The sequence below is a fragment of the Amblyraja radiata genome, chromosome 5 (genome assembly GCF_010909765.2).
Source record: "Amblyraja radiata isolate CabotCenter1 chromosome 5, sAmbRad1.1.pri, whole genome shotgun sequence".
In the NCBI taxonomy this organism is placed as follows: Eukaryota; Metazoa; Chordata; class Chondrichthyes; order Rajiformes; family Rajidae; genus Amblyraja; species Amblyraja radiata.
In genome coordinates, this window is record NC_045960.1 from 92,717,726 (window position 1) to 92,738,317 (window position 20,592).

A 20,592-nucleotide genomic window follows, 5' to 3' on the forward strand; every position below is an offset into this window, starting at 1 on the left:
GTACGATTCTGATTATTTTCTGGTGAAGGGAACCGGAGTGGGGTGGGAGGGCACCAGTTTTAATATAGAAGCCACTGTACATAGCTTAAACATGGTAGATTACACAGGTTCTCTGAATGTTTTTACAATAACCATTATAAGGAAACCTTTCAGGATCTTTGTACTCTAATTACAATTTTTCCTATACCAAATTGCCTTGAAGTTAAGATGTGCAATTGTTTTATAGATTGCATTTTCCCATTGTTTGTTATTGTTCTTTTAATAAAAGCTTGAGTGAATGGTGACTCTTCCAAGATGTCTTGAGGAAATTCAATAGTTTAGAGGTATTTTTACAGTGAGGAAGGTTAAAGGATTTTTTGTTTAATTCGTAAACTAAAGGGAGGGACTTGACAGAGGTATACAAAATTATGAGAGATACAATTGTAAGGGACATTTCCCCATGGCAGAGGTGTTTAAGACCAGAGGATATATATTTAAGGTGAGGAGCTGGAGATTTGGAGACCTGAGAAATATTTATGTTTCCCTCCAGTGGGTAGTTTTCAAAAAAAGACATTGGAAGCAGGTACTCTGAAAACATTTAAAAAACATCTGGATGAGCACTTGAATCAATTATGTTTTTCTGCTGTATAAATCTATGACCTACGTAGACAGAAGGATTCTTATACTAAGAATGTAGTTGAAAAATCTGCAAAAGTGATAGAAGAGTGATGAAAAGTTCAAGCAGCGAGATGTGATTTTGTCTGTTGTGCATTAGAGAGATATGGATGAGAGAGGGGTTGTGCAGAAATAACAGGTTACAGAGCTTTTTGGACCAGAGTTTTTTTTAATCATTATGAGTAGAAAATGAGAAATAATATATATTGATTTTTGGGTGGTGGGCATTGATGGTAATGCCAGTATTGAACATCCCTCATCACCCTTGTTTTAGTTCAGTTTTTAGAGATATTGCATGGAAACAGGCCCGTTGGCCCTCCGAGTCCTCACCGACCATCGATCACCCGTTCACACTAGTTCTATGTTTTATCACTTTCTCATCCAATCCCTACACATTCAGGACAATTCACAGAGGCCAATTAAGCTACAAACCCACATGTCTTTGGGATGTGGGCAGAAACCATAGCACCCGTCAGAAATCCACATGGCCACAGGAGGAACGTGCAAACTCCACACAGACATCACCCAAGGTCAGGGTCGAACCCAGGTCGCCGGCTCTGTGAGGCAGCAGCTCTACCAGCTGCGCTACTGTGCTGCCCAATGTGAATATGGTGGGGAATACATTGCCTTCAATTTATTGTGGTCCTTCTGTTGAAGTTACTGCCACGATGCAGATAGTCATTCAATCCAGAATTTAGATCAGCAACAATACGGTGCAATTATACATTCACTCTTTAGGGTGATGTGCAACTTGGCAGGGATATATACAGTTACACTATATATTTCAATTATTGGTAATCTATGTTAAATATGCATTGCATGGAGACACAGCAATATAGTATTTATTGATAAGAGTCGACTGCCACAAAATTGACAAAGATTTGTTTGGATTTTGATGAAAGGTTTTCTCTGTTTTACAGAAAGTCTGACTTGGCCTTGGTTTACTTAATTCCTCGAAAAAACAGCCTCTCATCTGATGGTAATAAAACATTTGCATTGATCGGCCACTCTGCAGCCCCTCAAGATTCCACCAGATTAGCTGGAAGATGGAATATTGGAAGTTTGCTTCTTTTCAATGGTAATGGTTTGATGAGAAATTCAAGCTTTTCTGTGCATTCTTTGTATTTGCTGACTGAAGGAAAATCCCTTTGAAATAGTATAAAGCTTTCTGAAACCCCAACCGGAAAATTCTAATGCATTAACTAAGTGCAGTGCGTACATGAACGAGGTGATTGAATTTTGTTTTGTTTTCTAATCCTGTACACTGGATATGGCTGTTGGGCCCGGCCGCATCGGCATATGATCAAAAAAGTCTTACCGTATCCATTTTAGGGTGCCAATCATATTTTATAACAATAAAAAATCTCTGTATAAAATCATTGAGCTGTATAATAGCATATAAAATTACTTAAGCCTTCATATAAAATTCGTATAACTATTTAAAATTTTTAAATGCAGTAAAGATAAAAATGTAAACATTATTGAAAATATTTCTTTTTCAATATAGGCGCCAGGATAGGGCCAGAAGAAGCATATTACTTGTACGTCTGTGGACCTGACTTCACCTCCATTATGCCCTGTAAATTTGGGAAAATTCAGGCAAATTACTCCAAGTATGTTACTCTGGAAATTTTACAGTGTGATCAAATTAAAGAAGTTATCATGAACAACAAGGAAGTAGACACTGGCCCTCTGGTGGTGAGTACCTCACTCAAATACCCAACTTGATTAAACCCTCTTTCAAATGAAGTGCTACATAGTTACAATATGACTAAGCAGAAATGAGAATTTTTGTTGGTAAAGCAGGTCGCGAATGTTCTGCCTAATTGAAAGTAGAATTGATAGTTTCAAAAAGAATTGGGTAAATATTTAAAAAGTACGGCTTTGACTGGTTGTGTATAAAGAGCAACGGAGTGGGAAAATTGGACAGCTCCTTTGAGGCATCAGCATGTCACCAGTTTATTCCACTAAGAGTCTGATTATTTAAGTTAGAGGAAACCCAGAAGTATTATACCTTGATTGTTATTTTTGCAGGATAGCCTCGCTATTGTTTACAACCCGCAATGTCCTGCTCAATATACCATTTACGAGACTGCTATTCGACCCAAGGGACAAATAAGAATAGTATCAGCGCAAAGGCCTTTCAGTTTGAAGGATGTCCAGAATAATACCATGGAGCCCCAGAAATTAAAGAGTTTGCAACCTTTGGAACATCAAGAGCTTCAGCGAATCCTCCACAAAATTGGAGGAACTGGTTCATTCATCTTTCTCTTCGCCAGGGTAAGAGGTGTTACTCATGACTGACTTGCAAAAATAGTTACATCTGCAGCTATTTCCTACAATTTGTACTGGAGGAATTAGTCAACTTATCTGTGTAGACTTAATTTATTTCAGCTGAGAATACATCTTGGTAGACTAAGTGAAGATTGGCACGCAAGATAGGCAGTAAGTGAAGATGACACAATACTTAGATGTCTGAATTCGTACAGGTTTTCAGTGTCTGAACATACTCCCTTAGTGCTGGATCAGCACGATGGCTTGACTGCCCAAATAGAGTGATGAAAATGACCATCCTCCATGTTTTAATTGAATCTTGCAATATAGAGGGGAACATATGATTTTTTTTGTCACGCTTCCTGTTTGGAACCCTCAGAAAGTGTTAAAGGTTTGCGGTACACAAAATTGCTGGGGAAACTCAGCGGGTGCAGCAGCATCTATGGAGCGAAGGAAATAGGCGACGTTTCGGGCCGAAACCCTTCTTTGCGGTATCTAGTTCCAGACTACAAAAGCATTACCTGGGTGAGAGGAGAAATGGAACTGCTATAGCTGGTTTCAGGAAGGCATATAGGTTTTACATTGGGTATGTACAATTGCAGTTTATTTAATTAGTTGAACAGATTAATGAATTGAAGGGATATGCTGACAATGCATGAACAAAGCATTGCTTCCAATTGTGCAGATAATGTGGATATTTATTACACTTTACACTGTAAATAGATACAGGTCCAACTTGTAATTTTAATTTTAATTTGTTTTGATTTTCAATAACATACAATATACTAAATCAGGGCGACTTACTCGGAGGATAAAGTATTATTATTTTGGAGGGTGAAAAAACGAGCATTTTATTTTACTAATACGCGACTGAGAAATTACCTGTTGTATGTTAATGTGAAGGATCAAGAAATATTTGTATCTTCTTTTCTATCTAGTCTGTTGAGATAAGTGACTGCGAAAAGACTCAAGCTCTAGCACTGAATGTTATACTGACTTTGACAAAGTACAACCAGCAGAGAATTCAAGAAATGGAAAGCTGCCATGGCTATGCAATGATTCACCAAGTGCTCATCAAAACAAAATGTATTGTCGGCTTTCACATCTTAAAGGTATGCAGTATTCTTTACATATATCGTTAGATCGGCATCATTTTCAATAGTGATACTAAATATCTGATTTAACAAATCTGACTTGATCCACTTGTTTGCTTCTTGTTACTAACGAAAGGCAGCATTGTGATTAACGTCATTAGCAGTTAGTTGGAAGCATATTCTGATCAATCAAACTCAGCTGCTTTCACTCTTTTTCTCCCTTCTCACCCACATAACATCCAGTTTTCTGTCCCGTCTTTCTCTTATATCTGTTTATGCGGCTACAATACATGTGGGTTTATCTCCTGGTCGTTTCGAGGAGATATTTACAGCCCAGGATTTGTTGGGAATTGCAAGGTCTTGGCTTCAACATGGAAAGGAAATAAGTTAAAGCAAAACAAATTACTTATGTGAGAAGAGAAGTATAATGTGTAAATGACACATCAAGTTTGTGACAAAACACAGAGCAGTAAAGAATAAATAGAAAGGGAGATGGAAGACATTACAAACAGAAGGTGTAGCAAGATAATCTGTAAATTAAAAAAAAACATTTATTAAAGCTTTACAATGGAGAATAGTCAGGGCCCTTCCAATCTAAATGTGATTACCCCAGACCTGTTCACAATTATTTTCACCAAAACCAGCTCTCCACCCCCTAAAATACTTTTCTGGTAGGTATTTTAAATCATTTCATTCCCAATATGCTGATGAATTATCTTTATACTATATGTCAACACTAGTGATTGCATAGGATGCACGTATTGTTTTTCACAATGACTAAAGAACTTCTTGTCTGGTTTGTACTGTTTTATTTTGAATATTATACTGTGTATTTAATTTTTTTCATTAACAGTTATCATATCCAGTTAGAAAAAATAAAATGTATATCTTACAGACTTTACTTGATGGATGTTGCAGTGCTCCAGTACTTAACTTTAAGGAGTCTACAAGTCAATTTGAGATTGATACTGAATCTAATGCAGTGATTCAGGATTTGAAGATTCTGTCAGAATTGTTACTGGACTGGAAGATCTGGTCCAAGGCACAGGTTTTGATCTACCTTTTTACATTTGTTGCTACCACTGCATTGAAGTATTCCAATTTACATCGAGCAATAATTATTAAATGACATACAGCAGCTAACAAAATTTCTATTGATGAAAAACCTAATGAGAAGGAAAAAACATGTGCAAATATTTCAATAAATGAAATGTTTATTGTGATGCTTTCAATTAATCAGAAATTCCTTTGTCCTGATCTGGGTGGGATTAGTTGTTGGGATTTCTGTATGTCAGTGATCCCGAGAAGCATGTTTTTTGCAGTTCCTTCTTAAACATTTCGTCTACTCCATTGCGTGCAGTTCCTTCTTAAACATGTTATTTGTTTTGTTTCTTTTGCTCGCTATGCACAATTTTCTTTTTGGATCTGTTTATAACACATTGATCTAGAACCGAGAATTTTGTGTTGGCACAGAACCTTTTTGTTTTTGTTTGGACACAATATTATAAGTTTATTCCTACAAACAATATGTCTCTAAATGTAGCTCTGTATATTCTTGGAATTTATTTGTACATTGATATTTTGTTTGGCTTTTTTAATTGCTACCATAATCTGTAACAGTTTTTTTCCTTTGGATTATTTCTGTCTAAATGCTTGATAACATTTCCCATTATTTCAATCATGTTTGTTATCACCTTACATTTGCATTCACATTTGCCTTAAGATTACATTTCACCTGGGCAACTGCTAAAATATTACAAATCTCCCTGAATTTTACTGCATATCTTTATCTTTCCCATACTGTTATCAAACAATTATAATTTTCACTGTGCACAATTGAATCAAATAGAATAGCAGCAATGCTCTTCATCTTGTATAGAAGCATAGAAAATAGGTGCAGGAGTAGGCCATTCGGCCCTTCGAGCCTGCTGTGGTATGGATGGCATTGTAATGTATTGCAGTATTGCAATTACCAATAGTGTGTCTATTTATTCTGAAAATAGAATGGTGTCTGGGAAACGCTGATGGTAGCTCTTGAAGTGCTCATTAGAGTCAATCATCCAAAACAGATGTTCAATATCAAACAACTTCTAACGGCTCAAGTGGTTTATCGCTTCCTCTTGACTTGCCAGGTTCTTCAGGTATGAATTATCTTTCTAATCCAAGGTTCTACACCAATCTTATTTTTTCTCCAGTGTTTCCCCATGTCTTACTGGGGAAAATGTTAATGGATGCTCTATACTTTTTGACACCTTGTCCAGCTGTCCATTTTTCACATGTTACTAGACTGTGACCATCACCAGATCATTAACTGTAAAATTCCGCATTGCTGAGCTCTACACTCTTCTCTTCTGGCATCCGTCCATTGGCTTTTGGCATTACATTATTGAACGACAATTAAGAATGCAAAATCCCATTTTGTTCTCTCAATGAAAGGCTAAATTGCAAGTCTAGCTGAAATCAAACAGCTCTGTCCACACTATGAAGATGAGATGGTTCCTTGTGTATTAATGTCATAGAGTCATACAGTATGGAAACAGGCCCTTTGGCCCAACTTGCCCACACTGACCAACACTAGTCCCACTTAGCCTGTGTTTGGCCCGTATCCTTCGAAACCTGTCCTATCAGTAGAGTAGAGACCCACCCTGCTCAACCTGTCTCTATATCACAGACCCTCGGCAGTCTTGGCAACGTCCTTGAAAATCTTCTCATCACCCTTTCTAACTACAACATCTTTCCTATAACACGGTGCCCAGATCTGAACACAATACTCTAAATGCCAACGTCTTATATAACTGCAAAATGACCTAGCCTTTCCCATTGCCTCCATCCCATCTCTGAAAAGGGAAGATTCAAAGAGAGCAGTTAACTATTCTCTTTCACTTTTGCATCCCATAGGCACGACTCTATCCATTAGCCTCCTCCCCCTTTATCTGAGCAATTACTATATCAATCAGTTTAGTATGCTTTCTTCAGCATATACTCAGTTGATCATTTCAAGAACTGACGGCTCTTTTTAAATCATGCGCTAATGCATACTTCTTATCTATGCAATTAAATAATGAAAGAAATATATAATTACAGAAATTTATTATTTAAATTATTTCAGGCCTCATGACATTTATTTTATAATGTGCATGGTGATGCTGTTGTCTTATCTTAAAGTATATTTTGTTGAACTAATCTGCAAAATGTGTAGTTTTGTGTAAAATTACAGTGTAATTTCGAGTGGTGCACTAGAATTCTTTTGTTTCCAAATTGGGAAGGAAAAATTCCATTCGTTTCTGATAAGTTTCCATTATACTAAGCAAAACGTAATGTCGGATCAATTGTTCTGGTACCTCACCTGCACTCTTGTTCTTTGTTTTCCCCAATCTGGGTTGTTAGGAACACCGAGATGAACAGCTGACATCTATCCCTCGGGAGGTCTGCAGATCATTTGTGAAGATCATTGAAGAAGTACTTGGGTCACCTCCAGATCTGGAGTTGCTGAAGCTGGTTTACAATTTTTTGTTGGCAGTGCATCCTCCAACTAATACCTATGTTTGTCACACTCCACCAGGCTTTTACTTTTCCCTCCACATAGGTGAATGGAATGCTTTTGATATGTTTTACTAAAACAACTAAGGATGAAGGGCACTGATGTGGAACATTTTTTAAATTTATGTTTTCGCATATAACCTCTGGACTATCTTAATGACAGTCACTTCATTTAAAAATGATTAATTGCAGTATGTTTTTGTGACGGCACACACGGTACAGCATACCAGCACCTCTAAAAATGTCAGTGTGATTATATCATTTTCTGGCCATGTGGCACATATATTTATTAATCATGCATACCGGCACCTTTTTGGCAAATAGAAACACTGATTAATAGCATGCAGTATTTTGAGATAATTCACTATAGGGAAAATCTCCATTGTCTAGAAATTAGTGATTTATTTTGTGCTGGATTTACAAATAAAATGAGTTGCAACTTGTTAAAATCAGTTTGAAGATGGAAAGATATGTACTATTGTAATTAGCTGTTTGATGCCAGTGGCAGAACCAAAATAAGCAAAATGATTTCTTCAACCTGCTTTGCCTTTCAGTAAGATCATAGTTCTTCCTGCACTTTCCATCCTAATCCTCATGGCCCTGAATCCCTTTATTCCCTATAATCTTGTTTATACTAAAATGACAGAGCATCAACGTACCCTTGTGGGATAAAAAAATTCCAATGTGTTCCAACCTTTTGCAAAAGGAAATTCACATTGATATCTGAATAATCGGTTTCATAACAGTGCTTTGACTCACTTCAATGTTTCGTAGTGTTAATGGGCATAAAATAAGACATTTCAAGGTTGCAGGTTATTACCCATAAAAACAATTGTTATTCTATTGTAAATAAAATTCTCTGCTGTCCAGTTGGAGTCCCTAATCTGAGGAAAGACATTCTTGCCACCTAATCTGAGGAAATACATTCTTGCCATAGAGGGAGTACAGAGAAGGTTCGCCAGACTGATTCCTGGAGTGGCAGGACTTTCATATGAAGAAAGACTGGATAGACTCAGCTAGTACACACTAGAATTTAGAAGATTGAGGGGGGATCTTATAGAAACTTACAAAATTCTTAAGGGGTTGGACAGGCTAGATGCAGGAAGATTGTTCCCGATGTTGGGGAAGTCCAGAACTAGGGGTCACAGTTTAAGGATAAAGGGGAAATATTTTAGGACCGAGATGAGAAAATCATTTTTTACACAGAGAGTGGTGAATCTGTGGAATTCTCTGCCACAGAAGTTAGTTGAGGCCAGTTCATTGGCTATATTTAAGAGGGAGTTAGATGTGGCCCTTGTGGCTAAACGGATCAGGGGGTATGGAGAGAAGGCAGGGATGGGATACTGAGTTGGATGATCAGCCATGATCATATTGAATGGCGGTGCAGGCTCGAAGGGCCGAATGGCCTACTCCTGCACCTATTTTCTATGTTTCTATGTTTGTGCCTGCATATCAATCAGAGATAGTATTTCTTCATAGTAGATCATTTTTCTTTCATTTTCATTGCCTAACAAATGCACACTCTTTTACATCTTAAAGTCCTGATGTATGCTCCAAATATTTCATTTTCTACCTTTAAACTAGTTCTACCTAATCCCATCCTAGACTACATACTCTCACTGTTTAGTTTCTCTGGAGACAGTACCTTTTCTCTGCAATTTCCAAATTTAACACCTTCACACACCAGAAAAATCTTGATCAAAATAAGAGGTCACTGTTCATTAAAACTCAATAGCTAATTGCTTCAATTACACATGAAGGAGACACTAGATAAAAACTGAATTGTTTTCAAGGGTTCATTCAAAATAACACTTCAACCAATAAGTTTAGTGAGTGAAAATACCAAAATAGGTATTATATGGAAAATTACCATCACAGAGGTAATTTAATAGGCTTTAATATAACTGATGTGGTTGAACATAGTTCAGCTATTATTAAAAAAACTTTCATTTATTTTTGCTTTTAGATGGCAAGATCTTTCACGAAAAGGTTAAATCGATCCAATTGTTGCGATATTCTAATAGTAGTGGAAAATCTAATGAAAGTCCTGTTTTTTTGTCGCCATCTGCATTTACTGTTGTCTTACCAGAAGGTTAGAAGTTCTAAATGATTTATGATTTAGTTTAAATTACATGGCTAATTGTTGCTCAATTATGTTACTCTACATCATTTACTTCTTATTATCTGCTTGTGAACAAGTATTTGTCTGATAGATATTTTGTGAGTTCTATTTACTCATCTAAATTCTGTAAAGTTCTATGTTTTCATTAGAGTTTAGTTAATTTGAAAAATGAGAAAGGAATTTATATTTGTCTGTTCATCTTGGAGGAATAGCTTAGATACTTTTAGCAAAATTTAGATTTTATCTGGACTTTATCTTGAACTAAACATTATTCCCTTTATCGTGTATCTGTGCACCATGGGCGGCTTGATTGTAATCATGGATAGTCTTTCCTCTGACTAGATAACATGCAACGCAACACATTTCACTGTATCTCGGTACAGGTAACACTAAACTGAACTAAGCTATAGTCGAATTCTAAGGAAACAACTCGCAAGTGTATAGCTCACACTGATTTCCTTTTCCTTGGAAGAAGTTATCAAAATTAGAAAATCTCAAAGTACAGAATAATTAGTTGATGCAAAGAATACTTTAATTAATGTAAGAATAAAAGTTTTAAGAAATGGTGTGAAATTATCTTTCATAAACATTGAAATTCATTGAAAACTGTGGTTAAAATAAATTAATGCCTATGATGTAGGTAAATATCAAACATTTTATAAGAATTAATATTAGTTAATGGAGCAACATTCTGATTTTTTTCTCCCCTTTTCTAGGAGAAAATGTACAAAGTAGCACATTAAGCAATGAAAAACCAGAATCTCCATTACTGCCAGTGTATGAGCCGCACCTCCAAAGTCAACCATTAACTCCTACCTTGTCACCGCAAATGCAAATCCAAAACATGAAACATGATGTACAGGAGGTTTCTGATGGCGAGTCAAACTCTGAAAGCTTTTTGCCGGAGAATGTTCCTAAAATGGCCACTGCAGAAACTATGGGTCGAATACAGGATGAAGTGTATCTCAGTAGCAGTGAGTCAACAAAAACCTTGTGTGAATCTGAAAAGGGGGCTTTTACAAGAACTGTTATTGCACATGATCACATAGAAGAATCATTGGAACATGTGGTGGAGGCAGGTAGCCCAGCAGTTGTGAACATCAAGATTGATGTGGAACATGTTTCAGATGAGAGTTTATCAGCTTTGGAACCGGAACTGAAACAGGAAGGATCAGGTGATGGTGTAAATCGGCCCGACAGTCTCCAAGGACTTCAGATGTTTCAAAGAAGTCAGAGTAATTTTACTGGCCTGGGCTTAGCATTTCCATCCCAAAATGGATCTTTAGTTGGTGGACATTTGCCAAGCGTGGTTGGCATGAATTTGATTCCTGAAGAATGGGAAAGCTTTGGTTTCTCGCCTCTTTATGAGCGACCCTACAAGCAAACAGACAGTACCCCAGATAGGTATAATTGTGCTCACAAATTAACAAAAATGATATTATTTTAATCATTAACTACATTTGTTATACCAATATTATTCAGAACATTTTTTTAAAAAATGGAATAAATTCCTTTTACATTCATACAAACCAACTCTTGAGGATGAGAGGGTGCTCAATGATAGGACTTAAATTAACCCATTTGGCTTCCTTTGCGAATGAAACTGAGTCAGCTTTTGTAAAGGAAATAGTGTATCTGTATTTTAGATATGGGGAATAAGGAGGTAGAAAATATTATCTTTACTGTCAATGTCTTGATTTCTCCACAGCATTTGACAATATCAAATTACAGCCACCCTTTCTCCATTGCCCAGGTTGGTAGAACTATCCTTGCATGGTTCCACCACAGCTTCTCCTTGCTCTCCATTATCATCAGATCCATTATTGGACTCCCTCCTCTTCGTTTTTTATATGTTGCTTCTTTGTGACTCATTCTGTGTTTACATAATCAACAGACACATGCATTCATAGTAACTATCTAAAAAATAATATTCCATGTTATGAGATGGAACTGCCAGCTGAGGTTCAGTGCAAACTAATCTGGTAATTACTTCAGCTAATCAGAATGCTGCAGCTGCTAAATATTCATGACATACATATGGTGTGCTATGGGGAAATACACAGTGTCCCTAGAACTCTACAGGGCATTGATTTTTATGACAAGGATTTGAATTCTTTGCCATTGTCTAAACTAAATTTGGAGTTATTATGTGGCGAATGTTGTAGACTCCATCTGGATTTACCATTAACGTTCATGTTCCTGACGTAAAGAGGTAATGTTAACGTTCATGTTCCTGACGTAATATGTAAACATAGTACAATATAATAAACAAGAGAGAAAAAAAGGTTCAGTGTGTGTATATACACATACTCACAAATATACACACACACACAATAAATATATATATATATATATACACACACACACACACAATATATATCTATACACACACACTCACACACACACAATATATATATATACACTCACACATACGTACACACTAAAAAACAATCAATAAACAAAAGCAACTCTTTACCATCATCCTCTGCTTCCACCCTGAGTTTAAGATCCAGTACCTCCCCTTCTATAATGTGACTCTTTTCAAGACAGCAGCTTCTCTGAGTTCCTACCTCCTGACTTTCTACAGTTAGTAATATTCCTTAAACACCTCATCCATCTCCTGTGCCTCCACACATAGACAATCTTGTTGATCTTTAAGCAGCCCTAGTTTCACCCAAGTTATTCTTCTTCCATTAAAATACTTGTTTAGAATATCTTTGGGTTTTCCTTTACCTCGTATGCCAAAACTATCTCATGCCTCCTGATTTCCCGCTTAAGTATACTACTATGTCCCTTTTGCTCCATGAGGGGCTCACTTGATCCCAGCTGCCTATGCCTGACGTATGCTTCCTTCTTTTTCTTGATTAGAGCCTCAATATCTCTTGTCATCTAAGAGTCAAGAGTGTTTTATTGTCATATGTCCCAGATCGAACAATAAAATTCTTACTTGCTGCAGCACAACAGAATATGTAAACATAATAAATAATACAACAACAATTCAGAAATAAAAGAACAAACAGATAAAACGAACAAAAAAAAAGAACAAATAGATAAAGCAAACAAAAATAATAACCATTGTTGTGTTAGTGAATCCTGGAGCGTGGTGTGCAGCTGAGGAAAAGTATACCAATCAATTCCTTCAATCTTTTGTTCCATTCTGGAAATATTACATTATTTATTACACAGTACATCTTGCATACAAATGATAGAGTTGACACAATGTTCTGAATCACTACATTTGATAAACAGACTAAAAGAAAACGTCAGGTAGTTTTATTCAGTAATTTTTCCATGGTGTTATTTTCTTTACATAATCATAGTGAATGAAAAATTTTGTGATTTCACCCTCTTTCTGTCTACAAAGTATAAACAAATAAAATGGTTGCTTGAATTTCATTTAAAAATGGACCATATCATACTTGGTGCACGTGCTGTTTTATCTAGTAGCTATTGTAGCTGGCTTTTTGTATATGTCAATAAATGGTACAGTCTGCAACACAGGTAGAATCTTTGTGGGAGATATTCTGCAGTAAAGGCCAGTTTCTATTAATTTCAGCAGTCATTGAACAATAAAATTTAACGCTTCTGACAAAGTACACAGGACATTTAATTGTATAAATAAATACTTCCAGGTTTGAAATACTTCTCATGCACAAAATGTTTCATTGTCTCATCTGTTACAAATAAACTCCAGGTCACTGTCTGACTGACTACATGTGGGGATCAGTCTGGGATAATTATTTTTGCAGAATAACACCATGAAGTTTAAAACATCCACAGTCATAAAGTTGACGTTGTTTACATTATTAAATAGAAGTAGGGCTTTTTCGTGAGTCTATTTCTCTTCTGATTGACATTAATGTTTTCTGTATCTAGATCAATAACAGAGGATTGCCTGATTCTCATCTGCTGTGGTCTTTATAATCTATTGAGAGGAATCCTGCTCATCTTGCCAGATGTGATGCTCGCTGATGTGATGGATAAGTTAATTCAACCAGAAGCACTAATCGTCCTGGTGAATCACCCAGTTCCAGTTATACAGCAAGGAGTTATTAAAGTAAGAGAAATAACCAGTTGATCCATTCTGAGATTTGCTCACGGCAGCATGAAACTTTGCACAACAAATGGATAACCGTAATGTCTAGCACCAGGTTGTGATCCACATTAACAGTGTTATAGTGAACATATTCTCATCTCAATCACAGTTGTTTACATTGCATGAATTTTAATGTTGCAATACATTTTCGCAGTTGATGTTCAAATTGGCAATTGTAGCACAGTGTTATGTCTGCCACAAAGGCTAGGAAATTCAAATATGATTTACAATTTTTGTTCTAAATTTTAAGCATGAATTTTGTCATGTAAAATGCCTGGGCTTTCCTTGAGGATGGTCCTAAAGTCTTTAAAATTAAATGGTTGGGTGCTTCAAGAATAAAGCCAGAAATAAAATCGTAAGAGTTAAGTACTTAATTATTTAAAAAAACCCCAACTCTTTATTGATTATAAAAAATATTGGAGATGAGAACAGGTTTAATTTCAAATTGTATAAAAGTTGGCAGTTAGGTGTATTAATGAGTAAAGAAATGTTTGAAGACATTAATGAGAAAGACTGATATATCTGATAGCCTTAGTGAAGTTACTGGCCTCATTTCTAAATTCTAATATGAGAAGTTCACTTGATCACATCAGTGTTTGCCTATGTTAAAAGCTCAATTTTACTTCAATATATCAAATAAATGTTTTGAGTTTAGTTCTTTGGTTAATTCAAACCACATGATCTGATGCTTTCTCATCCCATCAAGGTACCAGCTCTGCTTCAAATCACTCTTTGCACTTTGACTTTGACAATTTGTACCTTTGCTCAGTATTCCCTTGGTCAATGTGGCCCATTTCATTCCCCAGAATCAGATCAACCAACAATTCTAACCTTGAGGCAGAAACATACTGAAACAATTCTGCTAAATAAAATGTTGTTTAAATTACTTCTCTTCCTTGCACTATATTTAAATACTACCCCAGTCATAATACTCTGTTCCATTCTTGCTAAGCTTAACTTAATGGATTTTGTCTTCAACCCTTCAAGGACATTCTCTCTCTCTCTCTCCAGCACTGTATTTTCTTTCTTAATCAGTATTGATGCTCCATTTCCCCCCCCAATGAATAGCTTTTTGGCACCTGGTGCACCTTGAAAGATTTAGTGTCTTATTCAGCTTTTTTTATGAGCCATGTCTCAGTAATTTTCACTATATCATATTCCATATGGCTATTTGCTCCAGTAGCTCACCAGCCTTTGTTCATTTCAACACTGTGTTTATAAACATGATATAAATCTATTGTTGTCTCGCTAATGTTAGTGCGAGACATATATATATATATATTTTACTCTAACACTGTCTACCAGTTCCGATCTTCTATGTGCCATATTCCTTTCTTGTGTGCTACTTGCCAGAGGTATTATTCTTCCAATTTTTTTCTGAACACCACCTTCCACCCCTAAACTGCAATTCACTAACCTTTCCACTAGGATACTGGTCCTAGGTCTGTTGTAGAAGCCCAACCATCTACCCCAGAACTGATCCCAATATCTTACGAATTTGTATGCCATTCTACAGTGTCATTTGTATGGTATCCACTTAATTAAGTTATCTTCGACCTGATTGCATTGGAACATGACTCTGAGAGCAATGCAATGATTTGATGCCCTTTTTATATTTCCTCATCTTCTGGTTTCCACCGTCTGATCTCAAATATTTTCTTCTGGTTTGCTGTATACAGTGAATTCTTCTTATTCGTTCCCTCCCCCCACCTTTAGTTCCAAAGAGGCAATACACCACATGGAACGTAAGTTAATGGTCATATAAATTAGTAAGATTAAACGAGAACTTACCGGTTTGAAGTTTGATCGTTATTTTATGAGGAGTAACGTTGAGGGATTACGTGAAGAACCCCGCCAGGACGCATGCGTGTCATTCTTCAAAGCAGCGGTGTGAAATCACAGATAACTGTAATGACTAAACATAGTAAGATTAGAGAAGAGATACCAGTTGAGTATATGATCAAGGGTGGGAGCGGAGGGCACGTAATCCCTCAACGTTACTCCTCATAAAATAACGATCAAACTTCAAACTGGTAAGTTCTCGTTTAATCTTACTATTTTACTTCGGAGTCACGTGAGTGACTACGTGAAGATTTTAAAGCTCTGATTTCATGCCGTGGAAACGAGTCCATGCATCACATCTGCCTTGATTATGGGGAGAATAGTGTTAACATCATTAGACATCAATACGATATTGAAAACCCAACGATAAATATATTAACACCAAATTATAGCCCCTATTTATGGGGTAAATTATATTACAGAACTTAAAATTGTTTCTGCAAATGTTCCAGGTTCAATGACTGGTTTGTTATAAAATCGTTGGAAAGTTTTCTCCGTTGACCATCCTGCTGTCTTGAGGATCTGGTCCATAGGAACATCCAACTTCATAGCTGCCGATGTAGCGGCAGCCCTGGTGGAGTGAGATTTAAAAATGCTAGTGTCTACTCCAGCCTTTATTAGGACCTGTTTTAGCCATCTAGAGATGGTCTGGACTGTCACTGTTTTGAGTGGCTGTTTGTAGCTGATTAAAAGTGACAATTCTTTCCCTCTGATGATCTTAGTATACTCCATATATAATAGTAAGTGTGTTACAATACAGAGACGATCATCTGTCGGGTAGGCCCTGAATTCTGTTTTTAGGCCTGCTGACCCCTGTCTGTTTTGTTTGACTAATTCATTGATGTGAAAAGTTAAATTTCCAGATGAAATAGTCATGTTGTCCAGCCTTAGTTTCTGTAGTGACTGGACCCTATGTGCCGTGACCAAGGCCATCAGCATGACTGTTTTCATAGTCAGTTTCTGTAGGGACAGAGCTGTAGCTGGAGACCAGTTTCTTAACATGGTCAGTACAATGCTCACATCCTATATTTGGGAGTACCTGGTTCTTGGGGGATTAAACATTAAAAATGCCCCTCATGAGTTTGGTTACCAGGGTGTGTCCCAACAGAATGCCGCTCTGTTCCTTGCCACAGGTATGTTGACAGAGCACTTCTGGCGCAGTTGATGGCACTATGACTGAGCCTCTCATCGTAATGGAGGCTTGCCAGAAATTCCAGAACAGACGGGATGTTCATAGATCTGTGGGTGATCTTTCCTTTGTTACTGGATGGACCAGTAAATTAGGTCTATGATGGATGGTGATGCATGGTTCTAATACCATGTCTAGTATCACCGGGAACCATGGTTGAGTAGGCCAATCGGGTACTATCAAAATACCAGACGCAGAGTCTTGCTGTATTTTCCTTAATAACCGACTGATGAGGCAGAAAGGAGGGAATGCATAAATAAACAATTTCCCCCAATGCAGCGAAAATGCATCTGTTGCCGCTGCCCCAGGGTCTGGTTCCCATCAAACATAATTTGATAACTGGTGATTGAGCCTGGATGCGAAAAGATCGATATCTGGTGTTCCATACCGTGCTATAATTTCAGCAAATACATTTTTATCCAACATCCATTCAGTGCTTTCATTGAATTTGCGTGACCTGGTGTCTGCCACTAAATTTAGTTTACCTGGTAAGTAGGTAGCTGATATCCAAATATCTGTCTGGATACACCGTTGCCAAATTGTGTTGGCCAGATTGTCACATGATGTCGATTTGTTTCCACCCATATGGTTGATATATGCTACCACGGTGGTGTTGTCAATTTGTAGTCTAACATGCTGGTGATTTAACCCAGAACAATATGACTTAAGGCCATGGAATGCACTTAACATTTCCAGGTAGTTTATGCCCAGTGTTTGTAATAATGATGCCTCCTGTGCATTCCATCTCCCTCCACAGCTGGAGATGGAATTGGTAGCACCCAAACCAAGTGCACTGGCATCAGTTTGTAGTACCATAGACGGGTTGCTGATAATTATTGGATTGGAACAATACCTGATGTTATGTTCCCACCATTTTAGTTCCATTATGGCCTCTGTTGGTAGCTTCATTGGTCTGTCAAAATGGCCACCATTAATTTTGAGTGCTCTTATTTTTGCTCTCTGTAAATTTCGATAGTGTAAAGGTCCGAATTGTGTGGCTGGAAATGCAACCACTATCTTCCCAATTATTCTAGCTACCAGTCTAATGGATGGTTTGGTGATGTCAATGATTTCGCTACAAGCCTCTATTAAGGCTGTAACCTTTTCTTTCGGCAAAGTCACTGACATGAGAACTGAGTTAATGGTGAACCCCACATAATCCATTTTTGTTGAAGACGTTAATTTAGACTTAACTGGATGGATGATAAACCCCAGTTTTTCAAACAATTGTTTTGTGGCTGTTACCGCTTGTTTAGCCAATTCCAAAGTTTTGCCAACAATAAGTATGTCATCTAGATATGCCATTACCATGTGTTTTTGTTTCCGCAGTAACGCTAGGGCTGGTCTCAAAATTTTTGTGAACAGCCTGGGGGCTGATGTTAGACCATTAGGTAGTGCCCTGTATTGCCAGTGCTGACCCATCCAGTTGAATTTTAAATAACATCTGTGGTCACCTCTTGTGGGTACTGTATAGTAAGCATCTTTTAAATCGATGCTTGCCATGTAGTAGCCGTCGGAAATCAATTGCTTAGCAGTAACGAAGGTTTCCATCTTGAAATGAATATATTGTACAAAGGTATTCAAAGTAGTCAAATCGATGATGATGCGGCAACCACCATCTTTCTTGTTTTTTATAAAGATGTTGGACACGAATTCCTGTGATTCGTGTTGGGTTTTCTCAATTACTCCTTTTTTATATAGCCGCTGTAATTCAGCATGTGCTTTAGATTTTTCTATGCCTGTGAGCACGAACATTCGGTCGGTACATGCTGAACTGGAGGGTTATGTTTTTGTATAAATTCTATGGTATAACCCTGGATACTGCTTAGAATATAAGTGTCGGTAGTTAACTTATTCCATGCATCCAAATAATATCGTAATCTCCCACCAACTTCCATGCTCCCTTTAATTCTTAAGGAACCAGACCCACCTACCTCCATGGTTACCAGTGGTAGGTGTGTTACTTCTTCGGCATCCTCCGTGGACGTTGAGGCGCCGTTGTCTGGGTCTGTAGTTGGGTTGGTGTTGAGGGCTTGCGCATTTTCCAGGAAGGTCGGTCTGGGCCATGACCTAAAAAAGACCGATGTTGGGTGTTCCTGGTTTTTGCGCTTTCTCCAGTTTGTCTTGGCCGACTGGTGGATGCGTAGGGGTGATGTTTTTGGCCGTAGTAGCTTTTGGATGCTGCTTTTATGAGCCCCAGGGTTTTCGCCTCTTCGTCAAGTTCTTTGACTTGTTTTGATAAATCCCCTCCAAATAGTAGTATTGATGGTTTGGAGGTTCAAGGTTTGCAGAGGCCTGCAAATTTGGGGTCTAAAGCCGGTTGGATAGCACTTTTCCTAATATTGTTTAACTCGTATTGTGAGTTGCAGAGTAAAGCCAGTGCATCTTGGTGGTCTTGGGTCATGTTTTGCTCATTCACATTCCTGCTGTTAGGACTTTTAGGACTTTCTGTATTTTTAAGTCCCTGGTTCTAATTGATGCCCCGACATGTTTCCAGATGCACTGGTTGACACTGGGAACATTTAGCGACTTGCAGTTCCCTGGTGGTAAGTGTCGTGCCTGTGGTGTCCGATAATGCCTGTCCCTGTAGTTGGTTAAAAGACATGTAGTCAATGCTTGCCGCTATTTTCGGCTCCAGGTTTAGGCCAGTTTGGTCGGGTTGGATAAACTGGGACACCATATCCAACATGTTTTCTTTCACCCCAGGCATACTAGGGGTATGTTGATCACTCCCCTCTTCAGGGTCAGCCCAGAATTGACCCTCCGTGCTCCCCTCTGATGAGGGAGAAACACTGTGCAGCCCCACAAGAGGTACTGCTGTGGGGCTTACTAACTGCTCACCGTGGCTAGCCTCCATCTCCTGGAGCCTGCCACTTTGGAGTATTTCCTCCAGCAGCCGCTCCAACCGGCTCCGATGCTCACGGGCACTGGCCGCTCGCGGCTGCTCCTGTTCCCCCAGCCGCTCCAACCGGCCCCAATGCTCACGGGCACTGGCCGCTCGCGGCTGTTCCTGATCCTGCAGCTGCTCCAATCGGCTCCAATGCTCACGGGCACTGGCCGTCGCGGCTGCTCTTGTTCCCCGCTCCCAGCCGCTCCAACGGCTCCAATGCGCACGGGCACTGGCCGCTCGCGGCTGCTCCTGAAGCCGCTCCAACCGGCCCCAATGCTCATGGGCACTGGCCGCTCGCGGCTATTCAGAGTCGGACTCATCGGAGTCAACGACTCTGTTAGTTTTTTGCTTCGCTCTACCGCCCGGCCGTGGCCGGTGCGGGAGCGAAGTCTGGCACAGCTGTTCCCATTTCGGGAGATTGGCGTGCCGTTGGCTGCTGCTGCCGGCTGCCCGCAACTCCGCGGTTCTCCCCCGCCAGCTTTTTCGCAGCCTTCGTGGATCTGGTCCATGTCTCCACCTGTAAGGTAAGTGGAAGGAACGCAGAGTCTCCTTACCTGCTGTTCCCGGCTTTCAAATTCTGCCGCTAAGGGGAACGTCGTTCCCCCTGCTGTGACTCGTTGCAATGCGTGTAGCGATATGACACGCATGCGTCCTGGCGGGGTTCTTCACGTAGTCACTCACGTGACTCCGAAGTAAAATCCTGTTTATCTCTTATTATTTATTCTCTAATGATTCTGGCATTTCTACTCTACTTTGTTACCCCTCTGCAGTCATTTGCGCCTTGTTCTGGGACTTAGTATTGTCGTCTTCAGCATTTTCTAAAGCTGGATGCTGATTTGAGGATGGGACCAGCTCCCAAAGGATTGTAGACTTCCTACCTTTTCTTGCTTT

General features: G+C 38.6%; 1 protein-coding gene across 1 annotated transcript in view; it reads left to right on the forward strand.

The window, feature by feature from the left end:
- The window catches only part of lyst (lysosomal trafficking regulator), a 212,164-nt gene that overhangs the window by 123,060 nt on the left and 68,512 nt on the right, over window positions 1-20,592 (forward strand). Inside the window, exons 15-24 of the mRNA XM_033021759.1 lie at window positions 1,575-1,732; window positions 2,162-2,352; window positions 2,689-2,934; window positions 3,867-4,040; window positions 4,918-5,070; window positions 6,026-6,163; window positions 7,410-7,608; window positions 9,529-9,654; window positions 10,401-11,088; window positions 13,561-13,741. Coding sequence (XP_032877650.1) covers window positions 1,575-1,732; window positions 2,162-2,352; window positions 2,689-2,934; window positions 3,867-4,040; window positions 4,918-5,070; window positions 6,026-6,163; window positions 7,410-7,608; window positions 9,529-9,654; window positions 10,401-11,088; window positions 13,561-13,741 — 2,254 coding nt within the window. The remainder of the gene's footprint in view (window positions 1-1,574; window positions 1,733-2,161; window positions 2,353-2,688; window positions 2,935-3,866; window positions 4,041-4,917; window positions 5,071-6,025; window positions 6,164-7,409; window positions 7,609-9,528; window positions 9,655-10,400; window positions 11,089-13,560; window positions 13,742-20,592) is intronic.